Raw genomic sequence first — 19,123 nt, 5'->3', positions numbered from 1 at the left:
AAACCTCCTTTTGAGTCACTGAATTCCTGCCATCTGAAGTACTTGACCTGGAAGGTCATTTTCTTGGTGGCAGTTACTTCAGCTCGTAGAGTCAGTGAGCTTCAGGCCCTGGTAGCCCAGGCCCCTTACACCAAATTTCATCACAACAGAGTAGTCCTCCGCACTCACCCTAAGTTCTTGCCAAAGGTCGTGTCGGAGTTCCATCTGAACCAGTCAATTGTCTTGCCAACATTCTTTCCCCGTCCTCATTCCTGCCCTGCTGAACGTCAGCTGCACACATTGGACTGCAAGAGAGCATTGGCCTTCTACCTGGAGCGGACACAGCCCAACAGACAGTCCGCCCAATTGTTTGTTTCTTTTGATCCCAATAGGAGGGGAGTGGCTGTGGGGAAACGCACCATATCCAATTGGCTAGCAGATTGCATTTCCTTCACTTACGCCCAGGCTGGGCTGGCTCTTGAGGGTCATGTCACGGCTCATAATGTTAGAGCCATGGCAGCGTCGGTAGCCCACTTGGTCAGCCACCATTGAAGAGATCTGTAAAGCTGCGACGTGGTCATCTGTCCACACATTCACATCTCATTACTGCCTACAGCAGGATACCCGACGCGACAGTCGGTTCGGGCAGTCAGTTCTTCAGAACCTGTTTGGGCTTTAGGATCCAACTCCACCCCCCGAGGGCCCTGTTTGTTCTGTTCCAGGCTGCACTCTCAGTTAGTTGGTAAATTTTTTAGGTCAATCTCAGTTATGTCCTCACCATTGCGAGGTCCAATTGACCATGGTTGTTGTTTTGAGTGAGCCTGGGGGCTAGGGATACCCCATCAGTGAGAACAAGCAGCCTGCTTGTCCTCGGAGAAAGCGAATGCTACATACCTGTAGAAGGTATTCTCCGAGGACAGCAGGCTGATTGTTCTCACAAACCCGCCCGCCTCCCCTTTGGAGTTGTGTCTTCCCTTGTCTTTGTTTTGCTACATATGAGACTGGCCGGCTCAAGCCGTTTTCGGGCGGGAAGACGGCCGCGCATGCGCGGTGCGCATTGGCGCGCGAGGACTAGCAAAGGCCTTTGCCAGTGAAGATTCCGATTGGAGGGGCTGCCGTGGACGTCACCCATCAGTGAGAACAATCAGCATGCTGTCCTCGGAGAATACCTTCTACAGGTAAGTAGCATTCGCTATATACTACCTGCTACCACATTTGCTTATTTCCGATCTGACGAAGAAGGGCAACCTTCGAAAGCTAATCAAGAAATGTATTAAGTTATGTCCAATAAAAAAAGGTATCTTATTTTCTTTTCCATGTTTTATTTTGTTTGATTTCTATTGATAACCTTTAAGAGTGGACTAACACGGCTACCACACCTGTCCCAAAAAGAGAAATAGGCACAGAGGGAGGACTTGCTGAACTAGAGAACCAACAAGCCACAGTCTTGTCTGCATTTAGGACTAGTTGGTGATCAAAAAGCCAATTAGCAACTGAGTCTAGGCAGGATTGAAGAAGAGAGATGGAAACAGAAGATGCATCAGTTGGATAAAGTAATAGGATATCATCCGCATAGAAGTAACCAGATACACCAAACATTTGAATATGAGCGGCCAGTGAACTTAAATAGAGGTTGAAGAGGAGTGGTGAAATGATTAACCTTGATCCCCACAGCAGACATCCTTCTTGATAGAGGTTGAGGTGGGGGTAACCGCTTGGAAGGAGCGGTTAGATAGAAAATAAATAAACCAAAATAGGACCTCACCCGAGATACCCAGCGAAGATAGACACGAGATCAGGAGGGAGTGGTTAACCAGGTCGAAGGCTGCAGATAGATCCAGCGAGACTGCCAAAACAAGTTTGTTTATCGAAATGAGAATGAATTTCACTTAATAGAGCTAACAGTTCGGTGCTGTAATTAGTCTTAAAGCTAAATTGATGAGGATGTAAAGCGAGTGCCTTTTCAGCAAAACAGAATCTGGAGGAAGATGATTTTTTTTTGAGAACTTTAGACATAAACTTTTGTCATGTCAAGTGTGTTTGACATGGTCAACCATAACATACTGCTAAGACTTCTAGAATACTTCGGAATCGGTGGCAACACTCTCAACTGGATCAAGGGTTTTCTAACCACAAAAACTTGTCAAGTGAAATCAAAAATAAACATATCATCACTATGGAAACCAAACTGCGGAGTACCGCAAGGATCACCACTATCACTGATCCTTTTCAACCTCATGATGACACCACTAGCCAAGACCTTATCCCCCCAAGGCCTTAACCCATTTATCTACGCTAATGACGTTACATTATATATCCCCTACAAACATGATTTAGCAGAAATCACCAACGAAATCAAGCTCAGCTTAAACATCATGAACTCATGGGCTAATGCATTCCAACTAAAATTCAATAGAGAAACAACACACTGCCTCATCATCTCATCCCAATACAATACATACAAACCCACAAACATTAACACCCCAGGATACACCCTCCCTATCTCAGACAGCCTGAAAATTCTCGGAGTAATAATCAAACCGTAACCTCTCACTTGCGACCCAAGCGAAATCCACCATAAAGAAAATGTTTTTCTCAATGTGGAAACTCAAACACGTGAAACCATTTTTCCCGAGGGAAATATTTCGTAAACTGATACAATTAATGGTATGAAGCCATGCAGATTACTGTAATGGAATCTATGCGGGATGCAAAGATCAAATCATAAAAAAACTTCAGACTGCCCAAAACACAGCAGCCAGGCTTATATTTGGAAAAACACATTTTGATAGTGCCAAACCACTCCAAGAAAAACTGCATTGGCTACCAATCAAAGAACGTATCACCTTCAAAATCTGCACGACTGTTCATAAAATTATTTACGGTGAGGCACCTGGATACATGACAGACCTTATTGACCTGCCAGCCAGAAACACCACAAAATCTGCACGATCATACCTAAACCTCCACTACCCAAGCAACAAAGGACTCAAATACAAGTCCACTTATGCATCCAGCTTTTCCTACTTAAGCGCTCAACCATGGAACACACTTCCAAAAATAGTAAAAACTATGCCAGACCACCTTAAATTCCGGAAAGCACTAAAAACAGACCTGTTCAAAAGAGCATACCCTGTCGATCCAACATAAACATACATGGACACCTGCGACACGATGTAACCAAAGAACGTAATGGACATTACCTGACTCCTCCTCCATCCCTCTCTCCCTAAATTCCCCCCAATTGTACCTACCATACATGTACCTTACCTATCCCAATATCACCTTGAATTCATTCAGACTGGAATCAGCTAACGCCATTAACGGTAATATGTAAGCCACATTGAGCCTGCAAAAAGGTGGGAAAATGTGGGATACAAATGCAACAAATAAATAAATAAAGGTGAAATTGGATACTGGGTGGTAATGACTAGTAATTGCAGGATCAAGCGTAGCTTTCTTTAAAATAGGATGCACTATGGCTAGTTTCCAAAGATCTGGGAATTGGCTGGTGGAAAGGCTTAGATTGATCAATGATAGGAAGGTAGGAAGTAAACCTAATATAGGGTTCTTCAACCAGGATGCAGGAATAGGATTAGTAGGGCAGAAGGTAGTCTTCATTGTGGACATTATGGCTTTCCGAGTCTGCAAAGATTGCAATTGAAAAGTAGACCAAACAATAACGTCGGACTGGGATGGAGGGGGAACTATTTCAGAGGAAGGACACCCCAACAAAAGAGGAATAGAAGAGAGAGAGAATGACTCTCTACTTAAGTCTGTCTTGCTAACAAAGAATAAAGAAAGATCCTTTGCTGAAGGAATGGTGCAAGATAAGGTAGGAATTGGCCGAGACAGCATTTGTTGGTAGATTGAGAAAAGGTCTTTCAAGGGATTAGGTGACTTCAAAAGTTTATTGGTGATATATGATCTTTTAGCCCTCCTAACGTGGAGCTTATATGGTTAAAAAGAACTCAATAACAAAAAGAGAAAAAAGGTTCCTATAACGAAACCACATTATTCTCCAGATAAAGTTCGCCGTAAGAAGAGCAAAGAAGATAATGAGGGCTAAATTCAGTAAATGTCACTGAAATTTGAGCACCGCAGTAATGAGCGCTAAGCGTTATTCTATAAACCGCTCAAAGTTGGACACTGTTTATTTATAGAACAGTGCTTAGCACCGGGATCCACTCCCAATTTTAGGCACAAGGATTTACTCCAATTAAGACTTGGTGTAATTCCTAAATTAGGTGCGGATCCATCATGTTCTATAACACTGTCCACAAATTCTAGGAATGCCCCTCCCATGGCATGCTCCCTTTTATGGATCCATGCAAAAGAAATTACGTGTACATCTTTATAGAATTCTGACTAGGAAGATGTGCACGTAAATTCTTATTGTTGCCAATTAGCACCAATAATTGATAGTGCCCAATTGGCACTAACTCCTGGATTACTACTAATACTACTATTTAGCATTTCTATAGCGCTACAAGGCATACACAGCGCTGCACAAACATAGAAGAAAGACAGTCCCTGCTCAAAGAGTTTACAATCTAAGAGACAAAAAATAGTAAGCAAATCAAATCAATTAATGTGTACAGGAAGGAGGAGGGTAGGTGGAGGCGAGTGGTTACGAGTCAAAAGCAATGTTAAAGAGGTGGGCTTTCAGTCTAGATTTAAAGGTGGCCAAGGATGGGGCAAGGCGTAGGGGCTCAGGAAGTTTATTCCAGGCGTAGGGTGCAGCGAGACAGAAGGCGCGAAGTCTGGAGTTGGCAGTAGTGGAAAAGGGAACAGATAAGAAGGATTTATCCATGGAGCGGAGTGCACGGGAAGGGGTGTAGGGAAGGACGAGTGTGGAGAGATACTGGGGAGCAGCAGTATCTCTCTATATATTCTATATAGTATTCTCTATATATATATTCTATATAGTATTCCGCACCGAAATCCAAAAGTATTTTATAACAACTTGTGTAACTTAATTGGTTTAACAAGCTAATCACATTGTAAGCCACATTGCTCCTGCTTATGTGGGGTAAAAATGCACCAAATAATCAGCATTAATAACAGGTCTTAATGAGGAATAATGAGCACTAATTGGCAATAATTAGAACTTATGTGCACAACTCACACTCTGCAAGCCCCTCACTACCTCTCCACCCTCATCTCTCCCTACACTCCTTCCCAGGAACTCCGTTTACTAAGCAAATCTCTCCTAATTGCACCCTTCTCCTCCATCGCTAACTCCAGACTCCGATCCTTTTATCTCGCCGCACCTTATGCCTGGAATAGGCTTCCTGAGCCGTTACGTCTAGCTCCATCCCTGGCTGCCTTCAAATCCGGGCTAAAGGGCCTACCTGTTTGATGCTGCTTTTGACTCCTAACTTGTCACTTGCTCGTAACCTTTATCTTGTCTTCCTCTCTTCAGTAGTCCCTTTCCCTATGTGTCCTTCTGTCCTTATTGGTCCTGTCTGTCCTGATTTAGATTGTAAGCTCTTTTGAGCAGGGACTGTCTTTTTTTCATGTTCAATTGTGAAGCGCTGCGTACGACTGGTAGCGCTATAGAAATGATTTATAGTAGTAGTAGTACAACTCGCTAAGCATATTCTGAAACACAGAGCGCCTAAATTCTAATACGCGCAGCCAAAAAGGAGCGTGGTTAAGGGCAGGAACATGGGCGTTACAAAATTTACATGCAATGTTATAGAATATGCCCCTGTGCACCTAAAGCTATGTGTCAGCATTTATGCCACATTTCCCTTGACGTAAATGGATGCATGTAGTTTTAAGTGCTGTGATATCAATTAAACGTATTCTATATACCTTGCCTAAATACAGGTGCCACTTACAGAATATGCTTACTGGAAATTTATTCCGCGCTGAGTTTTCAGTCACCATATATAGAATCTGGCCCTAATTGGTTTGTTATTCAGTTAAATTACGTGTACAAATTTGAGCACCATATATAGAGTTAAGGAGTAAATGAATAAGAAATTATGTATTGGTGTGAAGGGGCACGTGATGTTACAGGAGGGGAAGCAAAGGCCTAAACTGCTGGGTCAAATTCAGAAACTGGTGTGGAGATAGGAGCAGACTCCGAAACAAAAAAACACTGAAGGACAAGTGAGCTGGGTTAAAAAATATATATATATTTCATATGATTTACAAGAAACTTGAGGAATAATAGTACTACTATTTTTAGTACCCTGGGCCTCATATGAAGGAATGTTAGGAGCTACGTCAATAAATATATTCAATATTTCAGATTTGTAAACACTTCCTTCCTGTTGCTAAATTAAAAGGCCTTATTACCCAATTGTGATACAGCTCAAGCAGAAAATGCACAATCATAGTTGTAGAAACAATTTGCAGCTCTCACGAACTCTCTAGAAGCAGCTGCCAAATCCAGGTGGTCTGATGAAATCTGCGACAGTTAAAGCTGCTCCAGAAGGTGATAAATAAAAGACACAATATATCGGGAAGAGCAGAATAATCTGGGGCTTTTAAGATATGTAAAAGGTATTTTTCAAACGTGTCCTTGGAAGACGTTCTCTCTTATTTGAGTAAATTTGTCAATTGGAGGTTCCTCTTTTTAATTATGTTGTCTTCATCAGTATGGTCTTGTCCTGCATCAACTTGCCAAGCTTTCCTTCATAACATCCAGCATAGCCTTATGTTGTGAAAATTGAAGCACATGTTCCGGAACTGAGCCAAAAATATTTTGCATATGCTGGGAGAGCTGCAACAATCACCCTAACAGGATCTTACCCAAATCAGTAACCCCCACCCCCCGGACTGTGTCGGCATTGCCGTGCGGTTTAGTGACCAGGGGAGTAATGCACTACAAGTAGGTTGTCAAGGAGAAAACAGATGGCCTTGCAATTTGGAGTTCAGACCAAAAAAGAAGCTCCCTCTATCTCCAGTGCCAGCTGATGACAGTATGCTCTCTGATCCTGCGTGATAGCTGCCACAGCTCTACAAGTCAAATGCCTAGTATAACGGGTGCCTGTGGGAGCCATTCAACAGGGCACCTATTTTAAAAGCATGATAGATACCTATGGAGCTCATTTTCAAAAGAGAAATGTTCCAAAAGCGGCAGATGGATGGTTTTCACCTGAGGGCTTTTGTAGTGGTGTACAGTTAGGTAAAGTAGATTTTTTAGGTGTTTCTGGAGGGCTCACAATACAAAATAAAGGTGTTAAGGTGTGATTTGTACCTGGGTCTCTATGTCAAGTCCACGGCGCTGACCACTAGGCTGCCCCTCTGCTCTGCTAGGATGTCTTTGTGGCTAGTTTACTAGCAATGGTGCCACACAGCTATCTTTATGGCTTCTTTTTGAGCGTTTTTGTGCGAGACTTTTTTTTTTTTTTAATGGTATCGAAAGATATTCATTCTGAGCACAAATGGCTAGATTTTATATATGGTGTCTGAAAATTCCATTCAGAAAAAAAAATATGCCTAGGCATATTCTCTAAAGTATGCCTAAATTTTATAGAACAAGATTTAAAGTTCTGCATGGTATATAGAATATGCCGAGTGCCGGTCCAGTCAATTATGCCAACTAAAACCTGGTGTAAATCCCGATGCCTAAATTAGGTGCGGAGTGGGTGTATTCTATAACAACGCGCATACGTTTTAGAAATGACCATGTCTCGCCCATTTTTCAACCAGATGTCTTAACTCTGCAACACAGCAAAACCATAGACTATTATTGGACACTTTATATTCCTTCCTACCCTCGATCCCTAAGTACCTGAATATACATACCTTACCCAACCCTAATATAAAATTGTATTTGTTTCCATACCGGACTTGGCAATCGCCTTTATGGTATTATGTAAGCCACATTGAGCCTGCAAATAGGTGGGAAAATGTGGGATACAAATGTAACAAATATATAATCTATGCAACTTCATGCGCCACCATGTTACAGAATACGCTTAGTAGTGTGCGTAAATTCTAATTATTGTCAATTAGTGCTGATATTTGCTTGTTAACATCCAATTATCAGTGCTGGTTAACTAGAGCTATGCGCCTTGTTATGGAATACTCTTTGATTTCTGCAAGGAAATCTCAGCGCAGTATATAGAATCCTGGTGAAAATATCTGGAAAATAGCGATTTTTAAAACCAAAAAAATAGACATTTTTCCACTTTGAAAATTGCTACATTCAGGATGAGATTTCAGCAAAGCATCTACAATTGGACTTGGGCATCATATTGAAAATCCCTATCCATGGGGTCCTTTTACTATGCGACGCCGAAAAGTGGCCTCTGCTGGTGTAGATGCGTGTATTGGACTCGCGCAGGTTCATTTTTCAGCGCACTTGCAAAAAGGCCTTTTTTTTTTTTTGTGGCCGAAAATGGATGTGCGGCAAAATAAAAATTGGTGTGTGTCCATTTTGGGCCTTAGACCTTACTGCCACCCATTGGCTTAGCGATAAGGTCTCATGAGTTAACTGGGCGGTAGTCGTCAGCACGCGTACACTGCTGATTACCGCCCAGTCAGCGCCACACGGTAGAAAATAAAAAATATTTTCAGCCACACGTATCGGATGCACGTAAAAAATGGAACTACTTCCCGGGGCTTGTGGTAGCCGGACAGTAGTTCCAAATTGACGCGTGTAGGTGCCTATGCGCCATAGTAAAAGGGCCCCCATGCGCTTTGATAAAATAGGTTCCAAGAAGGAGCTTCCATTGAGTGCGATGCTCATGTACAAATTTACAGTTGCTCCACAAGAGGTTTGAATGTGTGCAAGTCCTCTACATATTTACTCATGTATTTTATTAAAATATGCGTGTACATTGCACCTGTGCTTCTGTGCCCACAAAACTATGCCTTCGGGAACAGGTATGTGCAGATTGCAAAAAAGTAGACCCATTTCTTGCATCTACTTTTTGAGTATGTTTATACTGTTGTATGATTTTTCGAAAGCCCTTTTCTACTTGTAAATCAGGCGTTAAAACTGTAGACAAAAGAAAAAGTAGGGAGCAGACCAAATATATATCCAAATGGTGGGTTTATTAAAATATAAAACAAACTCGACACAGTTCTGCGTTTCGGCGCTTGTGGCACCTGCCTCTTACTCGTTCAGCCAAATAATAAGCTAAGACATCAAAGGTTACAGCATAACAACACGAGGAGTCATAAAACCGTTGAAACAATGCATGTTTTGTGTCGGTATTTATTTGTCTTTCGCAACACACATTTACTTTTTATTTATTTATTTACCGCCTTTTTGAAGGAATTCATTCAAGATGGTGTACAGTAAGAATAGATCATGAGCAATAGACAATTACAGCAGTAAAAATATTCAAAAACAATACAAAGTATGGCATGGTATACTATTTACAATGTCAACACAATACGTAATAGAGCATTATAGGTGATAGCTAAGGGTAAAGCAAAGATGTAACATATAGAAGGGTATGAAAGTAGGAAGAGTTAGAAAGTAAGGTGGTTGATTTAAAGAAAGTTGCACATGAGGTCAGAGAAATGGTTAAATGTTATCTCAGATAGGGTAGGAGTGGATAAACATGTTCTGTTGCAGTATATGCAGCCTGAGTACTCCTTGTGTGTGTGAGTGAGACTAACGAGTTAGTTGCTTCTTCCAGTAAAGACCTGGTTGAAGAGCCAAGCTTTCACCTGCTTCCTGAAGTAGAGATAGTCTTGTGTTAAGCGCAGCCTTTCAGGCAGTGCATTCCAGAGTGTAGAGGCTACTCCAGAGAAGGCTCGCTTGCGGGTATCAGATCGTGTAATGTCTTTTGGAGAGGGTGTGGTTAGTGAAAATCCTTGGGAGAACCTTAGTGTCCTTGGTGGTGTGTGAAGGTTCATCCTATTTTTCAGGTACTCGGGGCCATTTCCTTTCAGGGCATTGAAGATCAGACGTAGAGTTTTAAATTTAGCCCTGTGGTAGCCAGTGAACTTCTTGCAAATATGGTGTGAAATGGTCACGTCGCTTGCAACCTTCTATGGTTTCTGCATTCTGAATCAACTGGAGCTGGTGCAGGCCCTTTGTAGTCAGACCATTGTATAGTGCATTGCAGCAATCCAGTCTTGATGTTATCATGGCATGTACAACTGGGATAAGATTTACCTTCTCAATGTAAGGAGAGAGGCAGCTTAGCTGTCGCAAATAGTAGAAGCAGCTCTTGAAGGTTGCTTGGATTTGGGGAATCAGTGTAAGTGTTGAATCTAACTGTATTCCAAGGTTTCTGACTTGTGATTTGAGGGGGAGTTCATACTTCCCAAAAGGGATTTTGATGTCAGGTATGTATCTACTTGTGTTAGGGACCCAGAGAAGCTTGGTTTTACTTGGGTTCAGGCAAAGTTTGTTGTGTTTAGCCCATTCTTGAATTGATGTTAGACAGGTAATCAGTTTATTCAAGGCTGTAGGTAAGTCAGGTTCAATGGGTATGAGTAGCTGCACATCATCCGCATAGATGTAGAACTGAGTGTCCATTGACCAAATCAGCTCAGCTACTGGTTTGAGGTAAATATTGAACAGAATAGGTGACAGTATCGATCCTCGTCAGTGTCCATGGTGGTGATGAGTTGCTGCCAAACATTATGGATTGTTGTCTGTCTGATAGATAGATAGGATCTGAACCAAGCAAGTACTGTTCCATTGATACCTGTTTCTGTCAGTCGTGCTAGCATGATATCAAGATCCACAGTGTCAAAAGCTGCAGAGAAATCAAGCAATACTAACATCGAGGCAAATCCCTTGTCTCTGTTTCTGTGGAGATCATCTAGTAGGGATACAAGGACTGTACCATAACCAGATTGACATGGATCTAGCCAGTTTCTCTTTTCTAACATGCTTTGTTTTGGCGATCTTCATGATTCATTGCGTTGTTGTGCTGTAACCTTTGATGTCTTAGCCTATTATTTGTTGTCATCATTGGTTGAGAGAGTATTTGATTGACTCCTCCTGAGCCAGGCGCCAAAACGCAGAACTGCATCAACTCTGTTTTATTGTTTAATAAGCCTACTGTTTGGATATACATTTGGTCTGCCCCCTACTTTTGTCTACACTTTTTTTTGTGTTTTATAGTTAGGGGAATACTTCTGCTTGTTTTGTTTGTAAAACAGGCTTTACACATGGAAAACACTTCTGACAGAGGTATCTAAGGCAGTGGTTCTTAACCTTATTTAGCCCCCACACCCCTTTAACTGACCAGTGAAACCCTTGCACCCCCTTCCTAAACAATATGTCCACTAGTGACTACTGACAGCTACCTTTGTCATCAGCTGTTAGCTGCGAACAGTGCTGCTAACATGTCGTTAAAATTACAGTAGTGCACAGTTATACTACCAAAGATAAGTACATAAGTAATGCCACACTGGGAAAAGACCAAGGGTCCATCGAGCCCAGCATCCTGTCCACGACAGCGGCCAATCCAGGCCAAGGGCACCTGGCAAGCTTCCCAAACGTACAAACATTCTATACATGTTATTTCTGGAATTGTGGATTTTTCCCAAGTCCATTTAGTAGTGGTTTATGGACTTGTCCTTTAGGAAACCGTCTAACCCCTTTTTAAACTCTGCCAAGCTAACCGCCTTCACCACGTTCTCCGGCAACAAATTCCAGAGTTTAATTACGCATTGGGTGAAGAAAAATTTTCTCCGATTTGTTTTAAATTTACTACACTGTAGTTTCATTGCATGCCCCCTAGTCCTAGTATTTTTGGAAAGCGTGAACAGACACTTCACATCTGTGCCAGAACCGGTGGTGGGAGGCGGGGCTGGTGGTTGGGAGGCAGGGATAGTGCTGGGCAGACTTATACGGACTGTGCCCTGAAAAGGACAGGTACAAATCAAGGTAGGGTATACACAAAAAGTAGCACATATGATATCTTGTTGGGCAGACTGGATGGACCGTGCAGGTCTTTTTCTGCCTTCATCTACTATGTTACTATGTTATGTTACCTGTTCCACTCCACTCATTATTTTATATACCTCTATCATGTCTCCCCTCAGCCGTCTCTTCTCCAAGATGACACACTTAAATAAATTTTGCATAATGTTGTTGAATAATGTACCTGTGTGGAAACTGAGTGAAGTTTTCAGACTGAGGAATTTACCTAGCTAAGTTACCTGGGCAAATTCCTTTGAAAACTGTCCTAGTAACTGCCGTCACTCTGTCTAGAGTTTCAGTAAATTGCTTCAGATTTCAAAACCCTTCTCTGCACCCCATTTGACCTCTTCCCACACCCCTTGGAAATGCAGGCACCACTGGTTAAGAACCCTTCATCTAGGGGATAACTTCACATTTCAAATGATAGATTTTACAGTTTGACCACAGGATACCACTGTCTCATAGCAAGAGGCATTGCCATGCTTCTCAATCCCTAGGAAGCAGCACACAAAGCAGATAGCATTAGAATATTTAGGATATGTGTGTTGTGGCATACGCACCCCCTGTCAGACCCGGCTCCCTTTTAAAATCTTCTCGGCTTCACCCAGGCAGGGACAGCGGTAGTCATTGATTGCCTGTGGCCTGTGACTTCCTCCCTGAACCATCCCACTCCGTCTGATGCAACTTCCTATTTTGTGAAGGACAGGACAGTTCAGGGAGTAAGTCCTGGAGCAGGCCACAGGCAGCCTATGAGTGCTGAGCCACTGACTAAGCTGAAAGGATTTTAAGGTGGAGGAGGCGGAGAAGGCAGCACAAGGAGGGCGGGGGGATGCACTCCCCTGTAAAAACATTCCTAGCTACGCAGCTGGTAGGCAGTAGCAGACTTCATGGTTCAGTCACTAGGTGTCACCATACACAGCAACCATTAAGAAAGCTATATGGTTCACCCACTAAATTTTTAATGGTAGAATTTACAACAAAGAAAATGAAATACACATCTGAATCACTAAGAGGCAGTCCATCAGGGATAAGTGCGTGGCAGCAATGGGGGTGGGATGTGTATGTGTGGGGTGGGGTGGGGGAGAAAGCATGCAGAGCATGCCTCATGGAATTGTTTTCAGTCTGTGTGTGTGTGTCTGTATTCTGTTTTGTTTGTGTATATATGGATCTGTGTGCAAAGCAGCTCATTATTTTTTCAATACACATTGGAGTGTAGTGTTGCGCATTAAATCGCAGTATTGGAAAATAGTGTAAATTATTGTCAATTAGCCAGCATTATTGCCATAATGTAGCTTAGTAAATAGAACCCTAAGTTTGCCCCATAGGCAGTGAAGGGTGAATGAACTTGATTCACAAGAAGCATCAGCGGGAGAAGCAGGATTTAAGTGTTTCTTCTCAAGTACTCTAGACCACTCCTGCAGCTAAGTTTAAGATGATGCTACAGAAGAAAAACTTGCAGATAAGTGGTTTCATCTGATTAACACCAAAAAGTAAATTATCAGAAATGAATTACACTATATGGCTTTGATTAACTATTGTAGAGTTAAACATATCCCACGTGGCCTGAGGATTTTAAAAGCACCCACCATGTTCACTGACTATCAGACTTTTTTAGACCAATGGTGTATTATAAATAAACGTTCATTGGGTTTAATGATTTTATTAGCTGAAACTCACTAAGTTTTCAGAGTCATATACTGTACATTACAAAAAGTGCTTGAGTCTACTGTGAAGCTGCACATACAGGGAGTTGCCATTTAATTTCCTCTGTAGTGCACTGAAACTGATTTTAAATAGAGATTGGGAAATTATATCTAAGGCGCTGAACATTAGTTGTTCCTGCCGTGCTGAACTTTCAGTGCAAAAAAGCGTTCTAATGGATGCAAGGTACTGAAACAGGGCAGAAGCGGCAGATCCATGCAAAAACACACACACGCACCCATTTATAGAATAATGTGCATTTACGCATGGATCTGCAAAGGGGGTGTGGCCATGGGACGAGCATGGGTGAGCCAGGTGCGTTCCCTTAAAATGTGTACAGTGTTATAGAATTCGGGGGATCCGTGCCCAACTTGTGTGCCGGGATTTACACCTGGTTTTAGCTGGTGTAACTCCTTGCGCCCAAAGTTCAGTGCGAATCCTGATGCTACCCGCTATTCTGTAAAGGGCACCGATCCCAGAACGCCCATTATAGAATACCGTTCAGCCTCAATTTCTTTCTTTTCGACACAGAATTTGGATTGCCGTTTATAGACCCTGTAAAGTACTGAATTTTGTATAAAACCATACCATTTAATTTAGGAGCTAATTTTAGAATTGGCCAGATAAGTAGATGTGGGCAATATTTTCTGAAAAAGCAGAGGCTTTAGACAAGGAAAGTATGTGTATGTTTCCCTTCGGAAGTCGCTGTTTCTATTTGTAACCAGCTGGCATAAAGTCATGTATACACCTACCAGGTTAGATATATATACTTTGCATCTTGCCAATCATGTCCAGCTCTATTTCCAGGAATGCCTTCTCGAGACAAGTATGAATGTATCTGTAGGATTACTCTCTATATAAGTGTACAGTGGCAAATTTTGTATCATGCACTTTCAGTGTATAAAACTTTTCTGGTACAGCCTCATGGGGCTGGGCTGTGGTTGATTCAGCCCTCCCAGTGTTCACGCAATTGTTTAACACACAATGACATGGTGCGAGGCTGTGTTTGTCTAAGATATCATTGTGTGTATATCTTATATTTGGCTGCTCGGCTCACCTCTGCGTGTGTGTTTCTAAAGCACCTTGATTTCCTTTTCTTTTTCCACCAGATTTCTCTGAGGGTGTTCTTTGGAAAGCCTGGCCCCTGGTTTGAAGAAAGTGAACTAGATGGTGATAAAAACTCCATCTTCCATGATGTGGATGGGTCTGTAACAGAATTCAAGGACACTTACGTGGCTCGAATTGATAACTACCTGATCAGACACCCCAACTGCATCAACGTCACCAAGTGGAATGGAGTGGTGTGCAGTGGTACCTACGCACAGGTTAGAGCAGTTCGTAAAGGGGGAGCCTGTTAGATTTCTACCCTTCTGCAGATCAATGTAGCCGTCCAAAGCACAGAGCTCTAGAAAGCCCTCAGTTTCTGTGTGCAGTCTGCATCATGTCCGTTCAAGGCAGCGGCAGAAACCTGGCGTTCACTAGCAATCTCCCACTGTCTATTCTGTCTCTTCTATGCCTTCCATGCAGCTCACCTTGTTATAAGAAATGCTGCAGTTTGGCATGCAGACAGTGAACAGATCTTAGTCCAGTGTTATTTTGTATTTTATCTGTTGTTGGCTCAGGTGAAGCTTGTTTTTCTCTCCGAGATTCTTCATGTGTACAGCTTAAGATGATTGTCATGGATAGTAAAAGACTATAGTATCCTTTTTAATATAAGGAGTAGCTTAGTGGTTAGAGAATTGGGTTATGAACCAAGGTCATCAGGGTTCATTGTCGATGTTAATGGGATACTTTTAACCACAGTTTTCCTGAAACTAGGATTCAGCGTGGTGTACAGCAGAAGAAAAAGGCACAAAGCAGTCCTTTGACAAAGGTGCACTAGTGTTTTTAGTGTGTGCTAAGCACTAGAGATGCCCATAGGAATATATGTGTTTAATTACTGTCCCAAACTTCCAACATATAGTAACATAGTAGATGACGGCAGAAAAAGACCTGCGCAGTCCATCCAGTCTGCCCAACAAGATAAACTCACATGTGCTACTTTTTGTGTATACCTTACCTTGATTTGTACCTGTCCTTTTCCGGGCACAGACCGTATAAGTCTGCCCAGCACTATCCCCGCCTCCCAACCACCAGCCCCGCCTCCCACCACCGGTTCTGGCACAGACCGTATAAGTCTGCCCAGCACTATCCCCGCCTCCAAACCACCAGTCCCGCCTCCCACCATCGGCTCTGGCACAGACCGTATAAGTCTGCCCAGCACCATCTCCGTCTCCCGCCACTGGCTTTGCCACCCAATCTCGTCTAAGCTCCTTAGGATCCATTCCTTCTGAGCAGGATTCCTTTATGTTTATCCCACGCATGTTTGAATTCCATTACCATTTTCGTTTCCACCACCTCCCGCGGGAGGGCATTCCAAGCATCCACTACTCTCTCCGTGAAAAAATACTTCCTGACATTTTTCTTGAGTCTGCCCCCCTTCAATCTCATTTCATGTCCTCTCGTTCTACTGCCTTCATCTTCATATCTTCCAATCTACTTCATACATTTTATAACATTTTATTTGAAGTGTTTTTTTATTTTTTGAAGACACCGGGGATCATCAGACTACTCAACAGCATTTCCCATTTGGGCACAGCGTCCCATACAATTATGGCGCTGTGTACATCCTCATAGATCTACCCGATTATTTTCAATTTTTTTTTTCACAACTATTTTTCATGCAATATCCACCATTCATATTCCAAAATGCATCTAATTTATAGCTATTCTGAACTATAACTAGTAGTACTTAACTTTGGCAGCAATTCTCGAGTCAAACCTGTGCCAACATGTCCAGGTTTCGTGATTCTTCATCAGGGTAGAGGTTTGCAATTCAATCTCTGCTCTTGCAAATATACAAAATGGCCGCCACACCAGTACTGTCAGGTCCTGTCAATTTGACATAGGAATATATGGACATCTCTAGCATTTAGCACACGTTTATTTTTAGCGCATGCTAAAAACGCTAGGATGCCTTTGTAAAAAGACCCCAAAGTTACATAAATATAGCAACAAAGCATACCAACAAATATTAGAGTCAGAGTAATAATTAACGCCGATCAAAAATATATTCAGATAGCTAATGTGAGAGTTCCATTCCGGGATATTAATAACAGAAAAATAGTATTAACTATTCTCAGAAAATGTGTTTTTCTAAAAGAAAGGGTACAGAGAATAATCTGATTGTGCAGTTGGGGAGAATGATCAAACAGTGTGTTGGAAACCATGTCTGTTATTAATTGAGAAGCAGAGCCATAAATAATTTGAAACAATAAACAAAGTGCCTTAAACAATGTACATTCAGCTGCTAGAAGCCAGTGCAGCTTTACCATAAACTCTGAGACATTACTGAATTTGTTTTACCCTAAAAATTAATCTCAGAGCAGTTTTCTGAATTAGTTGATGTTTTTTTACGATACTTAGAACACAGCCCTAGATAAAATACATGATAATTTTATCTAGGGGGCAATATCAACTGGACTAGGAGTGAAAATGCCTTCCAAGTAAAAAAATGAACGTCTCGGCCGCAACTGTTTCGGCTTAAAACAATGTTTTCTTCCACAGATAATTAACCTGAGGGCTGTAAGACAATGGGGAGTCTAAAATCCCACATCAGTCATTGCCACTTATCCTAACCTTGGGCAAGTTGCTTCAGTTGCAATTTAGATCATGACTCTGCTTGGTCAGAGGAATACCTTGAGGCGTATTTTCAAAGCACTTAGACTTACAAAGTTCCATAAGTTATTGTGTAACTTCGTAAGTTTAAGCGCTTTGAAAATACGTCTCCTTGTGTACCTTTTAGCTTGGATTTGAAAAAGGGGAATAATAACTCTAAAAATCCAAATCCTAGCTTGATTTTCAAAGAGCATTTTAAGACTGAAGTTGGAAAGGAGACGTTGTAAACATAAAACTTCAGTAATGTATGGAAATCAGTGAAATAGTCAATTTTGGATATCGTCCAGTGCTGAATTTCAGGATTTCCTCTCTCTGTTTTCACGTTGTCCCTGCAGCCAGATAACACCTTCCCACTTTCTGCAATAAAGCATGGCAGAGGTTTTTCAACCTTGTTCTGGAGTACTCCCTAACTGCTTAGTTTTTCAGGATAACAACATACGGCATGTCATACAGGGTCAGACGGAAGGGCATCAGCCTGCCAGTGATCAGACCAGGTCACACGTATCTATTGGGATCCCAAACAGAGCTCCGTTCCTTGTTGTTGTTATCCAGAGACAACTGAAGACTCTCCCAAATCGCTTTGGGGATATTAATGAACAAACATACCTTTGCCAAAAATGGGGAAGGCTGTAGACCTAGAGGATATGAAATTAAGCTGAAGCTGCTACAGAGGAAACTGAAAAGCAGTATCAGGAAATAACTTTTTCATAGAGAGGGTGATGGATGCCTGGAATGCTCTTCTGTGGGAAATGGGAGGGAGAGTGACAGAATTCAAAACAGTGTGGGATATACACAGGGAATCCCTATGTGGCATGAAGTTGGAATAAAGGTATAGAGCATTTTTACTGGCAGTAACACTTAAAGAACATTTACACTTTAAAGGGGAAAGAAGGCCTAGAGGGGGATAAACTGTACCAGGAGTCATTTAAAACCCTAAAGACAAAGGGGTATAACTTGGCTTCCTTTCAAGGCAGATTAGATGGGCCATGCTGGTCTTTATCTGCTGTCATTTACTTGGCTATTCAAAGGAGTTTGAAGTTATTAAAGCACTAAAAAATGTATTTCAGTTAGTCCAAAAATTGACTTCACCTTCTCCTTCAACTGATCTTGTTTTATCTGTTCAACCAAATACACAAATGCTAGCTGATTTTTTTCAAAGCAAGATTGAAAGTGTTCGTACTGATATTCTGGGAGAACAGTTGCCACACAATACTCAATCTGGGTTTCTAGCTGACTGTAATATAGCGGTAGTGGCTGATCAACTTTGGAGTTCATTTGATCCCATTACTGCTGCAGAAGTCCAGTTTCTTGTTCCACACCTTTCTCGTCATTATGTTGGATGGATGGCGATCAAATTTATCTTCACATCTTACATTACCTCTTATTAGGTGGATAATTTCATTTTTTAATTCTCTTTTAGTTCTTGGCTGTCTACTGGTGAATATGGGGCAAATCGTTCTGACGCCTATACCTACGGCGCAATGTCTTGATCTTTCATCTACTGCTAATTTAGGCCTGTTGCAGATATTTTCCTTCCTAAACTTTGTGAAACGCTCATAAGCAAACAGCTCAATACTTGGATAAATTCTCTTCTTTACATCCTTCACAGTTTGGGTTCCGACCCCAGCATAGCACTGAGACTTTACTGCTTTCCTTAGTCACTGAGATTAAAGATTACTTCAGCAGATTATACTGCTCCAGCCATCGACTCAGTGGACCATTTGTTGCTATTGAATAGGCTGAATGATTTTGGGCTGGCTGGGCCTGTATTAAACTAGTTTAAAGAATGTCTATTTAACAGAACATATAGAGGTCAGAAAAAATAGGATACTTTCTCTTAACTGGCAGCCAAAGTGTGGTGTGCCCGAC

General features: G+C 41.9%; 1 protein-coding gene across 2 annotated transcripts in view; it reads left to right on the top strand.

The window, feature by feature from the left end:
* The window catches only part of CEMIP2 (cell migration inducing hyaluronidase 2), a 218,879-nt gene that overhangs the window by 165,491 nt on the left and 34,265 nt on the right, over positions 1 to 19,123 (top strand). For both annotated transcript variants that reach the window (XM_030193858.1, XM_030193859.1), the window contains exon 17: positions 14,647 to 14,862. In XM_030193858.1, coding sequence (XP_030049718.1) covers positions 14,647 to 14,862 — 216 coding nt within the window. The remainder of the gene's footprint in view (positions 1 to 14,646; positions 14,863 to 19,123) is intronic.

Source organism: Microcaecilia unicolor, chromosome 2, assembly GCF_901765095.1.
Source record: "Microcaecilia unicolor chromosome 2, aMicUni1.1, whole genome shotgun sequence".
Taxonomy (NCBI): domain Eukaryota; kingdom Metazoa; phylum Chordata; class Amphibia; order Gymnophiona; family Siphonopidae; genus Microcaecilia; species Microcaecilia unicolor.
Note: the sequence above shows the minus strand (reverse complement) of the source record. Positions and strands in the feature narration are given on the sequence as shown.